The following is a 17500-nucleotide window of genomic DNA, read 5'->3' on the forward strand; positions in this document are numbered from 1 at the left end:
AAAAGCCTGGAGCCGGCTACGATGCCGACGCACCGGGCAGGGTTTTAAAATGGCTGGTGCGGTACGGGCACGACACGCGGGGACACGAGTGGAGGAGCGATGAAGGGGAGGGGGGGGGGTTCTGTGAGGAGCTCCAGAAAGCCCCGGAGGAGGAGGAGGAGGAGGAGGAGGGGAGGAGGGGAAAGACGCGCTCCTCTCTGCAGCGCTCCAAACAGAGCCTCCTCCCCCTCTCCGTGCCACCCTGTCCGCAGTGCCGCACTGCAATCCCATCAGATCAATACCCACAGCACAGCCCTCCCTCCGCAAGAGGCCATTACTGTGAGCTGTCCCACAATGCACCGCGCTCCACACCAAACAATTCCCTTTATTCCACACATTCTTTTTTTTTTGTGAGGATTCTCTGATCTGTTCAGGTCCGTGCATACTCCTGAGTGTGTGTGTGTTTGCCTGCTTGTGGCTCTGCCTGCCTGTTCACACACCTGTGAGCACCCATGTGTGAATGTGTGTGTGTTTGTGTGTGTGTGTCTGTGGACATGAGCGTGGAAACCTGCCTGTGTGTTCACACTGATGACTTTACTAAGCATGGCTATTATTCATGCTACTTCATGGCGGGTTCCTTGATCTGTGACAGTGGTGTTAAGATAAGCGATGTCTCATCCGGTGACCTCACCGGTGACCACTCTGACGCGTCTCATTGGGTGTCTTCGCTTTTTTACGCCGGCCGATTCCTGCCTTGCCTCATCGAACACAGAGCCTTCTGCACCGTCATCGCAAGAATGTCATTTGAAAGGCAAATCTCATCCCTCAAGCCGGCATCAGGAATTTCACATGCCAGAGCCCTTTGGTTTGTCATAGTTTCACCACAGGATGTTCAGTGCGATGGACAGGGGAATGTTCTGGCAGCAGGGAAACTTCCGCTTCTGACAAATACCGAGACCTGACATGCTGTATAATGGTGGACAGGTTGTTCCAGGATGTGCACTTTTGCTTTTTTCTTCTGAGGATGTTGTTAATTGCATGCATGCCTTCGACAATGTGTGTGTATGTGTGCACGAGTGTGTGTGTGTTAATGTGTGTGTGCGTTTGAGTGGTAATGTGTGTACGTGTGCCTGGGTGTATATTTGTGCGTGCATGTGCACGTGTGTGTGTGTGTGTGTGTGTGTATACGTACGTGTGTGTCTGTGTCTCTCTGTGTGAGCCTGCCACTGAAGTCATGTGTCTCCTCCTCTTACAGGCAAACCCTCCCCCCATCATCGTCAACGCAGACTCCTTGGATGCAGGCCCTTATGTAAGCCTCTCTCTCTCCTCTCCTCTCCTCTCTCTCCTTTTCTCTCTCTCCTCATCTCTCCTCTCATTTTCCCTCTCCTCTCTCCCTCCCTTTCTCTCTCCTCTCTCCTCTCCCTCCCTCCCTCCCTCTCTCTCTCTCCTGCACTTCATCCTCTTCATGTTCTACAGGGCACAGTGTGCTTCACCGGCACAATAACATTATTAACCTGTGCATGAGCACTGATTAACCCTTATTTGTACAGTGCAGTATTACTGTAAATGCAGAGTGTAAATGTCATTCAGTCATGTGCATGTGAGTCATGTGCAGTGGGATTTGTGGTTCGGAAGGCGATGAGTAGGACACGCCCTCTAAAGGCAGTTCTGAGCCTGTCAGTCAGCCCGTTGCCCGGGAGATTCAGATGGGTGGAGTCAGATGACAGATTGAAGACAGCTATGCCCTGTGTTGTCAGTGCCTACCTGCAGCACCATGTCCCTGCTGTTTTTCCACCGGCTGACCCCTGCCTTGTGCTGTGTGCACTACCCTGTATTACAGAAGCAAATTAGCCCTTTAAGGTTTAGGGTCACAAATGTGTGACCAGAATGCTCTTACCTGAACATTCTAATGATGATGTCACCATCGCTACTGGCAACTGAAAACAATGGATTTCTAGAACACTGACTTAGGATTTTGAAGAAAAAAAAAACATTCCCAGAAAAGTATTATAGCTATTCAGTATTTTACATCTGACCTGAACATAGCTTTGAATTTTTAGCTTCATAATGTCAAATATAAAAAAAGAATTATGTGATTTGGTGTGGTAGATCTAAGTAACCTCCACTGTACAAATACATTGTCTATCTGTACATTATCAACAGTAGTTTGGTGTTCCTTTCATATCTTACTTGTGAGAATTATGGCTTATGTAACCACTTTCTGTTTGCGGCAGGTGAACGGCAGCGATGGGATGTACAAATACGAAGAAATCATTCTGGAAAGGGTAATTATGACAGCTTTCGGCATTATAATCGAAATAACTCTGCACAATAGCCTCTTAGTCATTCCTTCACAAAAGAAATGTTTGTTTTCTGTGAACAAGTTATTTCCTCTCCCGAGGCTTAAGCTCCGGCCACTAGATGGCAGTAGCGGGTCGACTTTCTGAGCTGTGAGGCATGGCGTGGAATCGCAGCAGAAATGCGGTTACTGTTGCTATGGACCTTTCTTGCAGGGATGGGCCCGTATCTGGTTCCGGATTTCAGACCAATTTCTGCTCTTAGTTATTTAATTAGCCCAATCATTTACATGCGCGTGAGTTCATTTTTAGTCACATTCCGTGATATAAACAGCCGCCGATAAATGTTCTTGTTTTGTAGCGTTTTATTGTGGTATAATTTACGAGTGAATCGGTCATATTGCATATGGCTAATTAGCTGATTGAGCCAGGGTAACTGTTGCCAGCAAAATCCTGCTTACACACCGGCCCTCCAGGACTGGAGTTGCCCTTCCCTGCGTTAATGACTGGTAAAGAACTGCCTCATGCAAACAGTGGTTGAGCTGTAGGAGTGCTGAGCATTGATCAGTCATTTACAGCATTGTGCCATTCTTATCTACCACTATCTGTCCACATATTAATAAGGGATAATAGTCACAGACTTTCCTTGGAAATGATACTTTTTACTGTTGCCTTGAGGTTTAGACTCGGAGTCTGTGGTCATAAGTCTCCCAGTACCAGCTGATCCACACTCGGTTTTTTCTTTTAGCTCGTAAATTGATAAGGTTGGTACAAGGCTGCCCAACCCTGTTACTGGAGATCTGTTGTCCTGTACGTTTTCAGGAACAAGGGTTGGGCAGTCCTGTACTAAAGCGTTATCTTACTGTAAAAATACAAACTGCCTCTCAAATCTATACACTTTATATGTGATTTAAGCTACAGTCAAAATGCTGGAGGTGTGAGTGTTGGTTGGCACAGTATAAACCATATAGAAAAGAGGCAGGAACCATATTAGGAGCAGGGCTGGGCAGCTCTGGGTTGGTATAGGGCCTTCTTCCTCAAATCACTGTCCTCATGGGCACACAACCGCTGCTTTTCCACCCTCCCTTTACCTGGGAGTCAGGTGTGTTCACCCTCCCTTTACCTGGGAGTCAGGTGTGATCACCCTCCCTTTACCTGGGAGTCAGGTGTGTTCACCCTCCCTTTACCTGGGAGTCAGGTGTGTTCACCCTCCCTTTACCTGGGAGTCAGGTGTGATCACCCTCCCTTTACCTGGGAGTCAGGTGTGTTCACCCTCCCTTTACCTGGGAGTCAGGTGTGACCACCCTCCCTTTACCTGGGAGTCAGGTGTGACCACCCTCCCTTTACCTGGGAGTCAGGTGTGACCACCCTCCCTTTACCTAGGAGTCAGGTGTGTTCACCCTCCCTTTACCTGGGAGTCAGGTGTGTTCACCCTCCCTTTACCTGGGAGTCAGGTGTGTTCACCCTCCCTTTACCTGGGAGTCAGGTGTGTTCACCCTCCCTTTACCTGGGAGTCAGGTGTGTTCACCCTCCCTTTACCTGGGAGTCAGGTGTGATCACCCTCCCTTTACCTGGGAGTCAGGTGTGCTCACCCTCCCTTTACCTGGCAGTCAGGTGTGAAGGCATTCTGGTCAATCGATAGCACAAATTACCCAGGAGGAAATAAAACCAGGGCTGGATCTGTGGACCGGGGAAGCCTCTTGCTCTGAGAGGTTTTATAAATATGGGCCCTGCCGGTCATGGGGCAGTGCTACCCCCTGGTCTGATCTGAACCCCTCCTCCATAACCATGCCTCACAATTCCACTGATGTTTTTTCTGTGTTGTGCTGAAATAAACTACTTGGATTGCACTGTTAAAGGTGCAGTGTCATTTCATTACATTACATTGCGCTTATTTTATCCAAAGCTATTCGCATTTCATTAGACTAAGCAGGGGCCAATCCCTCCTGGAGCAATGTAGGGTTAAGGGCCTTGCTCAAGGGGCCAACAGCTGCACTGATCTCATGGGGCTTGAACCACCAATCTTCCGGGTCCCAGTCATGCACCTCATACCTAGGCTGCCCAGGTCGGGACTGGGGTGGGGGACCTGAGCACTCTTTCCTGGCTCCGGAGAGCCCCACTGGGGGTCCTCAGACTCCCCTGCTCTAATTTGTTGTGAGCGGTGTTCATTAATTATGGAGCGTAATAAAGTGAGGCTCTTTCTCAGCTGTCCTGTGTGCTGCCTTCGCCTGTCAGAGAGTGCTGCACTCAGACCTGCTGCTACTGCAGGAGAGAGAGGGAGAGAGAGGGAGGGTGGAGAGAGAGGGGAGAGAGAAGGGAGAGGGTGGGAGAGAGAGGGAGAGAGAGGGAGAGAGAGGGAGGGTGGGAGAGAGAGGGAGAGGGAGAGAGATGGGGAGAGAGATGGGGAGAGGGAGGGTGAGGGAGAGTGAGGGGAGAGAGGGAGGGAGTGAGGGAGAGGGTGGAAGAGAGAGGGAGAGAGGAGGGGGAGAGAGGGAGAGAGAGGGAGGGAGTGAGGGAGAGGGTGGGAGAGAGATGAGTGCTAATATTATCTATACATGTATTGCTTTACCAATACACATTGTCTTGTCATGCCAAAAGACAGAGAGAGAGAGAGAGGGAGAGAGGGAGAGGGAGAAAAGGAACAGGAGAGCACTGTCATTTATGTATTTACTGCTTTAGCGACACAAGTGCTCTTGTCATGCCAAGAAAGCATATTAGAATTGGAATTTCAATTTGAGAGAGTGAGAGGGCCGGGGAGGATGTCTGTTTGAGAGGGTACAAAATACCTCCTCTTGTGCCGCAGGTCTGGCTTTGTTATCGTCTTTAATATTTAATATGTATTGTCCTGTTGACGACATGATATCCACACATTTGAGCGGGTGTGTGGAGGGTGAGAGGCTGAGGTTATGTAATGTGGATAAATCCACTGTGTTCCTGTGCTGATGCCATATCTGTGAAGGACCTAATTCTGTGAAATGGCACCACACCCACTAACTGTCCTTTCCGCTGACCCTGGGCCCACAATCATAAAGCCAAGCAAGGCTTTCTGCAACAGCTCTGTGTGTGTGTGTGTGTGTGTGTGTGTTTGTGTGCATGTGTGTGCGAGCGTGTGTGTGCGAGTGTGTGTGTGTGTGAGTGTGTGTGTCCAACACTAATGTCTGTCACCTCATGCAGGGTAACTCCGGCCTGGGCTTCAGCATTGCTGGAGGGATGGACAATCCGCACATTCCGGACGACCCTGGGATCTTCATCACTAAAATAATCCCAGGAGGAGCAGCAGCCATGGACGGCAGGCTGGGGTGAGTCTCTGAGAGCGCCCACTCCTCACTGCCAGCCAAACCTGTGTGGGAGACAATAGGCTGCTTCTGCATCTCTGGGCTGTTACCAGAGTTTCATCATCCAAAAAATACCGGAGAGTACGATACAGAGTGCGCATTTAGTGTGTGTGTGTGTGTGTGTGTGTGTGTAGTATATATCTGTGTGTGTGTGTGTGTGTGTGTGTGTGTACAGTATATATCCGCATGCTGTGTGTGTGTGTGTGTGTGTGTGTGTGTATACAGTATATATGTGCTGTGTGTGTGTGTGTGTAGTATATATCTGTGTGTGTGTGTGTGTGTGTGTATGAGAGAGAGAGAGATAGAGCCTGAGACTGATGACTGTCCTTGATGCACAGTGAATACCACTGTGGTTCTGTCCCAGGGTGCTGCCCTTCTCTGAGTCAGTGTGCTAGGCAGTGTCCTGTTCTGATGATTGACAGGGAGGCATGTGTGCAGGGGCTCTGGAAGATGTTTTGAGCAGGAGGTGCTGCTGACGGAAATGCTAAATCGTGACGTCAATATTTGAGAATTAATATTACAAATCTCAAACTAGCTGGGAGTTGAAACTAGATTAGTTTCCCAATACATGGTAACTTTGCACACATAATCACATAACTATGCCAGAGATTTATAGTATGAAGTTTTCAGAAATCCATATCTAACGCACCTTCACAATACTAAATATACAAAAGTCACATGCACATACCTCTGTACATGTATGCAAAATAAAACTTCATGACACTGAGTGAAACAAACACACACCATCTTTTGCTACTTATGGAATCACATTAAAACCACCACGTCTGCTTTTTAAGCCCTTCCACAGGCTCAGTGATTCAAAGATGTGGTCTACTTGCATAACTGAATGGCTATTTTGACGTAAAGGAACAATAAAGACAGCTTTTCATGCATGCACACAGTTGGGTGTATACTAGCACTACAAAGCAAAGTCTAGGCTAAATCAAATAGTAAGATGACCAAATTAGACCCTTTCAATTATGCTGCCACAGTAACTGAATTTGTAAACACACCGTGTAAAAATTCAACAGTTACACAACAATACACCAATCACTGTTGCCTCTCCAGTGATTACCACACACACACATATCCACACGCTCTATGGGTTACTATAATAAAAATACATTTAATCCAAAGCAAATTGCAGTTTTTTAGAATAAGCAGGGGACAATCCCCCCTGGAGCAATGAGGGGTTAAGAGATCTTATTGTGGCTACACTAGGGCTTGAACCACCAACCTTCTGGGTCTCAGTCATGTACCTTAACCACTACGCTACAGGCTGCCCATTCCATTAATATACACTCACTAACCACTTTATTAGGTAAAACTTGCTCATGCAAATTTCATCAGCCAATCATGTGGCAGCAACTCAATGCATAAAGACATTCAGGCATGGCCAAGAGGTTCAGTTGTTCTTAAGAAAAACAACAGAATGTGATCGAAGTGACTTTAACTGAGGGACGATTGTTGGTGCCAGGCAGGGTGGTTGTGTATCTCAGAAAACTGCTGATCTCCTGCGATTTTGAAACAAAACAGTGTCTGGAGAACGATGCGGAAAAAAAGAGAAAACGTCCAGTGAGCAGCATTTCTGTGGGCGAAAAGAAGTCCGAAGAGAATGGCCAGACTGGTTCAAACTGATAGGAAGTTGACAGTAACTGAAATAACCTGGCATTATAACAGTGGTATGCAGACCATCGTCTCTGAACACACAACACCAAACTGTGAAGTGGATGGGCTACTGCAGCAGAAGACCAATTTCACACAATTCTGTATAGTTAGTTCTACACAGAATGTTTTCACAAAAAGATAAACGATTCAAATGTCAATGATTAGTTATTTCTTGACTGCTTACTATATACTTGTTTGGGTCACAACTGTAATTGAATTCACAATTTTTTTAGTGTCATTAAAATCTTAGTGTCAGTGACCAACAAGGTATTTTCCGTATAATGCAACTCTCATTGTTACAGTTTTACAACCAGCAGGGGGTGCCCTCAGCACTCCTACATCCGTGTCGAATGAGAGTGGAGTGTCTCTCTCAGGGTGACTGACAGTGGAGTTTCTCTCTCTCAGGGTGAATAACAGTAGAATGTCTCTCTCTCTCAGGGTGAATGACAGTTGAGTCTCTCTCAGGGTGAATGACAGTTGAGTCTCTCTCAGGGTGAATAACAGTAGAATGTCTTTCTCTCTCAGGGTGAATGACAGTAGAATTTCTCTCTCAGGGTGAATGACAGTAGAATGTCTCTCTCTCTCAGGGTGAATGACAGTAGAATGTCTCTCTCTCAGGGTGAATGACAGTTGAGTCTCTCTCAGGGTGAATGACAGTTGAGTCTCTCTCTCTCTCAGGGTGAATGACAGTAGAATGTCTCTCTCTCTCAGGGTGAATGACAGTGGAGTGTCTCTCTCTCTCTCAGGGTAAATGACAGTGGAGTGTCTCTCTCTCAGGGTGAATAACAGGGTAATGTCTCTCTCTCAGGGTGAATAACAGTAGAATGTCTCTCTCTCAGGGTGAATAACAGTAGAATGTCTCTCTCAGGGTGAATAACAGTAGAATGTCTCTCTCTCAGGGTGAATAACAGGGTAATGTCTCTCTCTCAGGGTGAATAACAGGGTAATGTCTCTCTCTCAGGGTGAATAACAGTGGAGTGTCTCTCTCTCAGGGTGAATAACAGTAGAATGTCTCTCTCTCAGGGTGAATGACAGTGGAGTGTCTCTCTCTCAGGGTGAATAACAGGGTAATGTCTCTCTCAGGGTGAATAACAGTAGAATGTCTCTCTCTCAGGGTGAATAACAGTAGAATGTCTCTCTCTCAGGGTGAATGACAGTGGAGTGTCTCTCAGGGTGAATAACAGTAGAATGTCTCTCTCTCAGGGTGAATAACAGGGTAATGTCTCTCTCTCAGGGTGAATAACAGTAGAATGTCTCTCTCTCAGGGTGAATAACAGGGTAATGTCTCTCTCTCAGGGTGAATAACAGTGGAGTGTCTCTCTCTCAGGGTGAATAACAGGGTAATGTCTCTCTCTCAGGGTGAATAACAGGGTAATGTCTCTCTCTCAGGGTGAATAACAGTAGAATGTCTCTCTCTCAGGGTGAATGACTGTGGAGTGTCTCTCTCTCAGGGTGAATAACAGGGTAATGTCTCTCTCTCAGGGTGAATAACAGTAGAATGTCTCTCTCTCAGGGTGAATAACAGGGTAATGTCTCTCTCTCAGGGTGAATAACAGTGGAGTGTCTCTCTCTCAGGGTGAATAACAGGGTAATGTCTCTCTCTCAGGGTGAATAACAGTAGAATGTCTCTCTCTCAGGGTGAATAACAGTAGGATGTCTCTCTCTCAGGGTGAATGACAGGGTAATGTCTCTCTCTCAGGGTGAATAACAGGGTAATGTCTCTCTCTCAGGGTGAATAACAGTAGAATGTCTCTCTCTCAGGGTGAATAACAGGGTAATGTCTCTCTCTCAGGGTGAATAACAGGGTAATGTCTCTCTCTCAGGGTGAATGACTGCGTCCTGAGAGTGAACGAGGTGGATGTGTCAGAGGTGGTGCACAGCAGGGCGGTGGAGGCGCTGAAGGAGGCGGGGCCTGTGGTCAGGCTGCTGGTGCGGAGGAGACAGGCCCCGCCCGAGACCATTCTGGAGGTCAACCTGCTCAAAGGGCCAAAGGGTGAGAACGTGTACTGCATACACACACACATACAGGCACACATACACACACACACACTCACGTGCACACACATTCAGGCACACACACACACATACACACACGTGCACACACATACAGGCACACACACACTCATGTGCACACACATACAGCCACACATACGCATACATACTGCACACACATACACACATACATGCACAAACACACTTACTTGCACACACATTCAGGCAGACACACACACATACATACTGCACACACATACACACACACACATACAGTACACACATATACACGATGTACACTCTCACAGATCATCACGTACGAACACCCAAACATGCAAATGAACACAAACCCCTACACGCGCGCATTATCACACGGACACGCAAATGTTCTTGCACAGCCATGCTTTTTAATTCCCCAGCATTTAGCATGAGTTTAGCGTACCCTGACATGACCCCTGTCTCTGACCCCGGTCTCTGACCCCCCCTCACTCACAGGGCTGGGGTTCAGCATCGCCGGGGGCATCGGCAACCAGCACATCCCCGGAGACAACAGCATCTACATCACCAAGATCATCGAGGGCGGGGCCGCACAGAAGGATGGGAGACTTCAGACCGGAGACCGCCTTCTGGCTGTAAGCCATGACCCCCTTACAATCCAGCATTCACCAGCCTGTCAATGCACCAGACACACCCTCAGACACCCAAACCACCTTCCTGTTCAATACACCCAGAGCCGCCTTCCTGTTCAATACACCCAAACCCACCTTACTGTCCAGTACACCCAAACCCACCTTACTGTCCAGTACACCCAAACCCACCTTACTGTCCAATTCACCCAAACCACCTTCCTGTTCAATACACCCAGAGCCGCCTTCCTGTTCAATATACCCAAACCCACCTTACTGTCCAGTACACCCAAACCCACCTTACTGTCCAATTCACCAAAACCACCTTCCTGTTCAATACACCCAAACCACCTTCCTGTTCAATACACCCAAACCACCTTCCTGTTCAATACACCCAAACTGCCTCCGTGTTCAACACAAGGTCTAATTCTCACGCTGATACAAAGCAGTCCCAGGATACCTTCAGTCATATCTCATGTGAGAAAATGGGGCCACACCCGCAGTGTCGATGGCCCCTGTGGAACTCAGGTGGCAGCTCTGGTTCCACAGCCGCTTTTAACCCTTTGACTGTTTCTCAGACTCCTAAGCCAGTCTTTAAAGGTAATTTATAGGTAATTTCGGGCTTTTATGGGCAAGAGAGAAATAGCACCAACAAACACTTTCAAACCACAACACTGTTTATCCCTCCCCCTTCTCTGTAAACGCGCTGACGTTTAAACGCCATTGGCTGTGGCAATTAGAACCAATTTTCAACCAATGAGTACAGAGTGTCGGGCCGTCAACTGTATATTTTGAAACCCGAATTTAAGGACTATAAACACAGACAAAGGGTCAACATGTCAGTGAGCCTTTTTCAATGATAGGAAGGGATTTAGAATGGTCTTGTCACAATGTTTTAACACAAACCTCTTACCTATTGTACCTTTAAAGCAGTGATTGTGACATCAGTATTAGTTGAGAACGTTATAATCACGTATTTGTGATCACGCACCTTCATGGGTTAAAGCATGTTTGTGCCATACCAAGAGAGATGAACAGAACCAACCAGCAAGCTGAACGAGCCAAGATGCAGTTGGATTACATGGATTGGTTAAGGTTCACAGAAATAATGTCGCTCTGGATAAGAGCGTCTGCTAAATGCCTGTAATGTAATGGAGAAAGTTTCCGTTTTCATGGCTTTGGTTGGCTGTTTCTGTTGATTCAAGAGGCCTTCCCTCTGTGAATGTAAACCATGTGCAGGTAAACTTTACTGACAGTGTACGCATTTGGCTCAACCATAAACAATATCAGTAAATACAGTACCTCCACAGAGAAGACTCTTATCAGTTCTCTTTCAAGTTTATGTTCTGGAGAAAGTCCAAAGTATCCAAAAATTGGCATCAGAGAATGGGTGTAGCTAGAATTATTAAATACACAGAGATGATGGCCTTTGTCAGGATTATGTATACATGCTTGGGTGTTTTCTGTGTGTTTGGGTAGATGTACCAAACAGACCTGCGTCAAATATGTCGATGTTTTGGATTCAAATACTTTATGCTATGAAATACTCTCAAAAAGTGCAACCCTAGCCTTCTGGTCCTCTTGGTTGCCTCAATTGCACCAGGGAAGATCAGTTGAGCGCAGAAGAATGTTTGAATCCAAAACAATGATGTATTGTGTATGGTGGCAACCAAGTTGATATTGGTGTGCATGCTGCCATAGTGCCGTAGTGCCCTGTTGTGTAGCGGTGTTGTGTAGCGGTGTTGTGTAGCACCCTGTTGTGTCGCGGTGTTGTGTAATACCCTGTTGTGTCGAGGTGTTTAGCGGTGTTGTGTAGCGGTGTTGTGTAACACCCTGTTGTGTCGAGGTGTTTAGCGGTGTTGTGTAGCGGTGTTGTGTAACACCCTGTTGTGTAGCGGTGTTGTGTAATACCCTGTTGTGTCGAGGTGTTTAGCGGTGTTGTGTAGCGGTGTTGTGTAACACCCTGTTGTGTCGAGGTGTTTAGCGGTGTTGTGTAGCGGTGTTGTGTAACACCCTGTTGTGTAGCGGTGTTGTGTAGCGGTGTTGTGTAACACCCTGTTGTGTCGCGGTGTTTAGCGGTGTTGTGTAGCGGTGTTGTGTAACACCCTGTTGTGTCGAGGTGTTTAGCGGTGTTGTGTAGCGGTGTTGTGTAACACCCTGTTGTGTCGCGGTGTTTAGCGGTGTTGTGTAGCGGTGTTGTGTAACACCCTGTTGTGTAGCGGTGTTGTGTAACACCCTGTTGTGTCGCGGTGTTGTGTAGCGGTGTTGTGTAACACCCTGTTGTGTAGCGGTGTTGTGTAGCACCCTGTTGTGTCGCGGTGTTGTGTAGCACCCTGTTGTGTCGCGGTGTTGACTGCGCTCCGTCTCTGCGCAGGTGAACAACATCATCCTGCAGGACGTGCGTCACGAGGAGGCGGTCGCCGCTCTGAAGAACACCTCTGACATGGTGTACCTGAAGGTGGCCAAGCCTGGCAGCGTGCACCTCAACGACATGTACGCTCCCCCGGACTACTCCAGCAGTACGTACCTTCTCTCTTCTCCTCCGTCCCTCCCTCCTTCTCCTCCTCCCTCCTCCTCCCCGTTCAGTGGAATCCATGCGTGTCCCTCATTTCCCATGAATCTCCACACTGCAAAAAAAGTCAATCTTCACAAGTATTTTAGTCTTGTAATGAAACTTAATTTTATTTATTTTTTTCTCTCAAGTAGAAAATATGAGCTTTTTTTTAAAGTTGCTATTTGCTTGACAGGTGACACCCCAATTGGATGATCTTGAAAGGCGTACAACTGTCTCAATGTTTGTCTTTTTTCTTTTTTTGTCAAAAAAGTAATAGAATGACTTAGGGCAGGAGATACAGACGTACAGTGTGACGAATGCAGTGCATGCAAGCTGGGTGTTTAGCTGGAGTGCTGTGAAAGTGTATTCCTGTGCAGAAATGAAGTTATCTTTTTGATTAGTGTGTCTCGCATCCCACCTCTCCTATCCCAAGGCCCACAGTTTGGGAGCCATTTGCGTGCGGCGGTGGTGCTGTTTCCTGTTTTGGCGTGGTGCATTCTGGGGGTGCTGGGCACAGGGTGTGCGAGTGAATCAGCCCTGCGGTGCCGCTGCCCACTGCCCAGACACGAATCGGCGCTCGCTCTCTCCCACTGAGAACGGAGGCTCTCTCAGATTCCTCCTTCTCCTGGACGCCCACGTGCCGGGGCACCCCGCCAAGCTTTTAACACCCCCCTCTGTCCCCACGCAGCCATCGCCTCACACAGCACCCAGCAGGGAAAGCCAAATACTCCACCTGCCATTTTGTGCTCCTCCCTCTATGGTCTGTTTCCGGAACGCTCGCACTGGCGTAGAACTTTAGGGTTTTTATTTTGTTGTTGTCTCGTCTGCCACTCAAAGCCTAGAACCCCCCCCCCCCCCCCCCCCACACCCCTTCTGGTTCTGCGTTTTAATGTCCCTTCCTTCTTTTCTCCCTACTGGCCTCGCCCTCCCTCCAGCCTTCCCCACTATGGTCGATAACCACGTGGCCCACAACTCCAGCATGGCCTACATGGGCGGGGTGGAGCCCAAGTCCGTCTACCAGCCCCCCCAGGTCACGCCCTCCAGGTACTCCCCAATCCCCCGTCACATGCTGGGGGAGGAAGACTTCACCAGGTGAGCTGCCTGCCCCTCAGAGCGTCTAAACATGGGCTTTGTGGTGTCTCATTCCCTATAAAAGTGTTGTATAAGCAGGCTTGCCAAGAGTCAGCCTTACTGGTAACTCTAAAATAAAATAAATATTATTCCAATACACTCCAGGCGACCAATGAAGCCAAAAAAAACTTGCTGTAGCAAAAGTGTCCACGCTGATGTCTTTCCTGTTTGACCGGTTCGGGTTCCATTGATGTTTGTTCTTGTGAATGTGTGTTTCTGAACGAACATTACGCAGACAATGACACTGATACGATCTCTTTGTCAGCTATTGTCAGGTATTTGTCTGTCAGGCAGTATGCCCAATAGCTACTATCCAAGGCAGGCTCAGTACAGCCTGACTTTGAGCTTGTGTAAGTAAATGCCTTCTCAGATGGCTGGACTGCATTCTCTTTACTTGAGAGAACCGAGAGGCAGTCATTCTTTGCCACATACTGTGTGGTCATGTCTTTGTGCAGAGGTTGTTAAGCTCGTCAGGAAAACTGTGGGCCAAATGTCACGTCCTTCTGTGCTTTCTTTACACTTCAAAAGGGATATTACAAGAGGCTTTCAGGCAATTAACAATTGTGTAATTATACATGTGTGATTACTACAATTGTATGCTCTTGTTATTTAAAATGATTGATGGGCACTCATCCATTTCCTTTTTTTACCAATGAGCAAAGCCATCGTGAAAGTTTTCCATTCCATTGTTTCAGTTCTGGCTTTAGGTTTTCCCTTGTTGTCGACCATTTTCAAACAAATGTTCTCTATGGACCGATGTCAGTCTGAAAAAACCCGAAAACACATGTTGACGATAAAGTGCGATCGATTGGCTGTGACTGAATATGTAAAATGGAATCGTGCCATATCTAAATTGTAACCACGGGTAGGTTTTTTTTGGACATTTCTGTTTGATAACTTTGTGGAGCAGTGTTTGACTAGGAATGTGCCTGGTATGAAAAGCAGAAAGGAAGCGGTGCTGGGTGAGTGTGTGGTGTGTGGTGGCTGGTGTGTCCTTGAGCTTCCCGTGGCCTGGTCCTGTTGGGTGAGGTGCACCCCAGCTGAATCCTGATTGGTGGATCCAGAGTGTCTTGACAGAACGAGAGCCCGCCCCCCTTGCCCGTCACTCATGCACTCCTTCCTGTCAGGGGCAGCTGGGCCGCTGCTCACATGACCCGCCCTGGCGCTGGCTCAGGTCCTCTCTCTCGCTCTCTCGCCGGACAGGAAGTTGTCACTCAACCCGAGCACTGCTGGGTGTGTGAAAGGCAGGGGTGTGTTTTTCAGACCACCCCCCCGCAGGGCAGGCTAGCCCTGCCATCTGTAGCAGCACCTGTGCGGGGGGGGAGGGTTTGAGTCAGAGTTTGAAGACGGATGAGGTCTGGGGGATTAGACCTGCGGTGACTTAATCCTCACCCCAATCTGTGCGCTGTTTTTTTGGGGGGTTTTTTTACGAGCGTACGTGCGTCCATGTATGTGTATGTACATGTATATGTGTGTGCGTGCGTGTGTGTGTGTGTGTATGTATATGTGTGTGTGTGTGTGTGTGTGTGTGTGTGTGTATACGTGTGCACCCATCACACAGAGCCCCATTCACAGTGTGATTTCTGTACCCCTCCAACCAGGGCCGAGCCCATTTACAGTGTCATCCACAAACCCTCGGAGGACTGCGTCCCCCCCTCCCCCCACTTCTACAGCGGGGGGGCCTGTCCCCTCCCCCCCCCGGCCCTGCGCCAGGGCCCCGCGGCGCCCTACTCCGGCAGGTACTAACCCCCGCCATGCGCTTCCGCTAACCCCTCCGCCCTGCCCCGCCCGGCCGGGGGGCAGCTGCTGTGCCCGTGGTGTGGTTCTGTTTGGTTCTGTTTGGTTTGGTTTGGTTTGGTTTGGTTTGGTTGTGCTGTCTCTGTGGCAGCGGGATGGGACACACCAGAGGGCCGGATTGGAGGTTGGCCGTGTGCCTGTGCTTTCAGAACCCGTCAGTGCTACACAGCCTCACTCACACACTGTAAAGGCCTGTGTCTGTATATGTAGCCACTTAGCCGCAGTGGCTATGTGTCTGTAGCCACTTAGCAGCAGTGGCTATGTGTCTGTAGCCACTTAGCAGCAGTGGCTATGTGTCTGTATGTAGCAGTCTATACATGTCTCACCCTGTATGTGGCAATGTGCTGTCCTTTTAAGTTGTCTGTCTGTCCGTCTGTACCGTCTGTATGCATACAGTTATGCTGCTTGCATATTTGTTTTTTTTGGGTTTTTTTGTCATAACGTAACCGGTCTAAATTTATTTTTATCACACGGAATTTTAATATGGCACTGTTTTCATGGGCACTTTTGGCTTCAGTTGTTGCCATGGTGATTCGCTGTGGCTGGCTGTCTGAGAGGATTGAACAAATGGCCCAGAGAACCTCCTCAATCTCCCCCCTCTCTGTCCTGCACTTTATCTCTCTATCTCTGTCTCAGTCTATCTGTCTATCTCTCTCTGTCTCTCTCTCCTCCCCCTCTCTTTTCTGTTCTGTCTCTCCCCCCCACCCCCCCCCTCTCTCTCATGCTGAGTGCTGTCTCTCCGGTCTTCGTTCAGCCCTTCATATAGTATTTTAACCTCTTTTCTCCATGTGTCCAGTCTGTTTGAAATTATTATATTCGTATGTGTGTGTGTGTGTGTGTGTGTGTGTCGAAGAATATTGTATACATTAATACTTTATAATGAAGGATAAGGATCGTAGCTCGTGTTTAGTTGGACATGTAATCCATAGGAAAGCGTATGTACCAGGGATGGAGCATGTAGAGTTAAACTACAGCACTGGTCCCCATGACTAATCCCACGGAGGACGTTTCCGGTAACGTGACCCTCCCCGTTCACGTGCGTTGGGGCGGTTGGGCAGATGGCTGTGGTGGGTGCTGACAGACAGGAGATCTGTGGGGTAATGAGGGAGGCCTACCTGGCCCGCGCACAGGCGCGCGTCTCCGCAGAAGCGCTGCTGGCAGCTCCTCTCCATCTCACAAGCTGCTCAGCGCCATCTGTCACGCCGGAGGTGCTTACCCAAAACCCCGCCTTGCGCTCAACTCAGCCACCCCCACCACCCACTGCCCACAGCCCCACTGCTGAGACCCAGGAGAGGGAGAGAGAGCCGGGCCTACCCTCCTATAGCACAGGCCTTAACGAGCCGGCCTGGTCTACCCTCCTATAGCACAGGCCTTAACGAGCCGGCCTGGCCTACCCTCCTATTGCACAGCCTGGCCTACTCTCCTATAGCACAGGCCTGATGGAGCCACCCTGGCCTACTGTCCTATAGTGGAGGCCTGATGGAGCCAGCCTGGCCTACCCTCCTATAGCACAGGCCTTAACGAGCCGGCCTGGTCTACCCTCCTATAGCACAGGCCTTAACGAGCCGGCCTGGCCTACCCTCCTATTGCACAGCCTGGCCTACTCTCCTATAGCACAGGCCTGATGGAGCCACCCTGGCCTACTGTCCTATAGTGGAGGCCTGATGGAGCCAGCCTGGCCTACCCTCCTATAGCACAGGCCTTAACGAGCCGGCCTGGTCTACCCTCCTATAGCACAGGCCTTAACGAGCCGGCCTGGCCTACCCTCCTATTGCACAGCCTGGCCTACTCTCCTATAGCACAGGCCTGATGGAGCCACCCTGGCCTACTGTCCTATAGTGGAGGCCTGATGGAGCCAGCCTGGCCTACCCTCCTATAGCACAGGCCTGATGGAGCCAGCCTGGCCTACCCTCCTATAGCACAGGCCTTAACGAGCCGGCCTGGCCTACCCTCCTATTGCACAGCCTGGCCTACTCTCCTATAGCACAGGCCTGATGGAGCCAGCCTGGCCTACTGTCCTATAGCACAGGCCTTAAAGAGCCAGCCTGGCCTACTGTTCTATAAAACAGGCTTGTAAGAGCCAGCCAGCCTGGCCTACTCCCCCATAGCACAAGCATGATG

The 17500-nt window shown here is 49.0% G+C and overlaps 1 protein-coding gene across 12 annotated transcripts in view; it reads left to right on the top strand.

Moving 5' to 3' along the window:
* Positions 1–17500, top strand: part of dlg3 (discs, large homolog 3 (Drosophila)) — a 121842-nt gene that overhangs the window by 72718 nt on the left and 31624 nt on the right. For 6 of the 12 annotated variants that reach the window (XM_061233377.1, XM_061233378.1, XM_061233373.1 and 3 more), the window contains 8 exons: positions 1235–1288; positions 2214–2264; positions 5451–5575; positions 9103–9272; positions 9767–9903; positions 12272–12416; positions 13369–13543; positions 15184–15321. In XM_061233377.1, the coding sequence (XP_061089361.1) occupies positions 1235–1288; positions 2214–2264; positions 5451–5575; positions 9103–9272; positions 9767–9903; positions 12272–12416; positions 13369–13543; positions 15184–15321 (995 nt within the window). The remainder of the gene's footprint in view (positions 1–1234; positions 1289–2213; positions 2265–5450; positions 5576–9102; positions 9273–9766; positions 9904–12271; positions 12417–13368; positions 13544–15183; positions 15322–17500) is intronic. The other 6 variants (XM_061233383.1, XM_061233381.1, XM_061233384.1 and 3 more) reach the window with 3 other exon arrangements.

Source organism: Conger conger, chromosome 3 (assembly GCF_963514075.1).
Source record: "Conger conger chromosome 3, fConCon1.1, whole genome shotgun sequence".
Classification (NCBI taxonomy): Eukaryota; Metazoa; Chordata; class Actinopteri; order Anguilliformes; family Congridae; genus Conger; species Conger conger.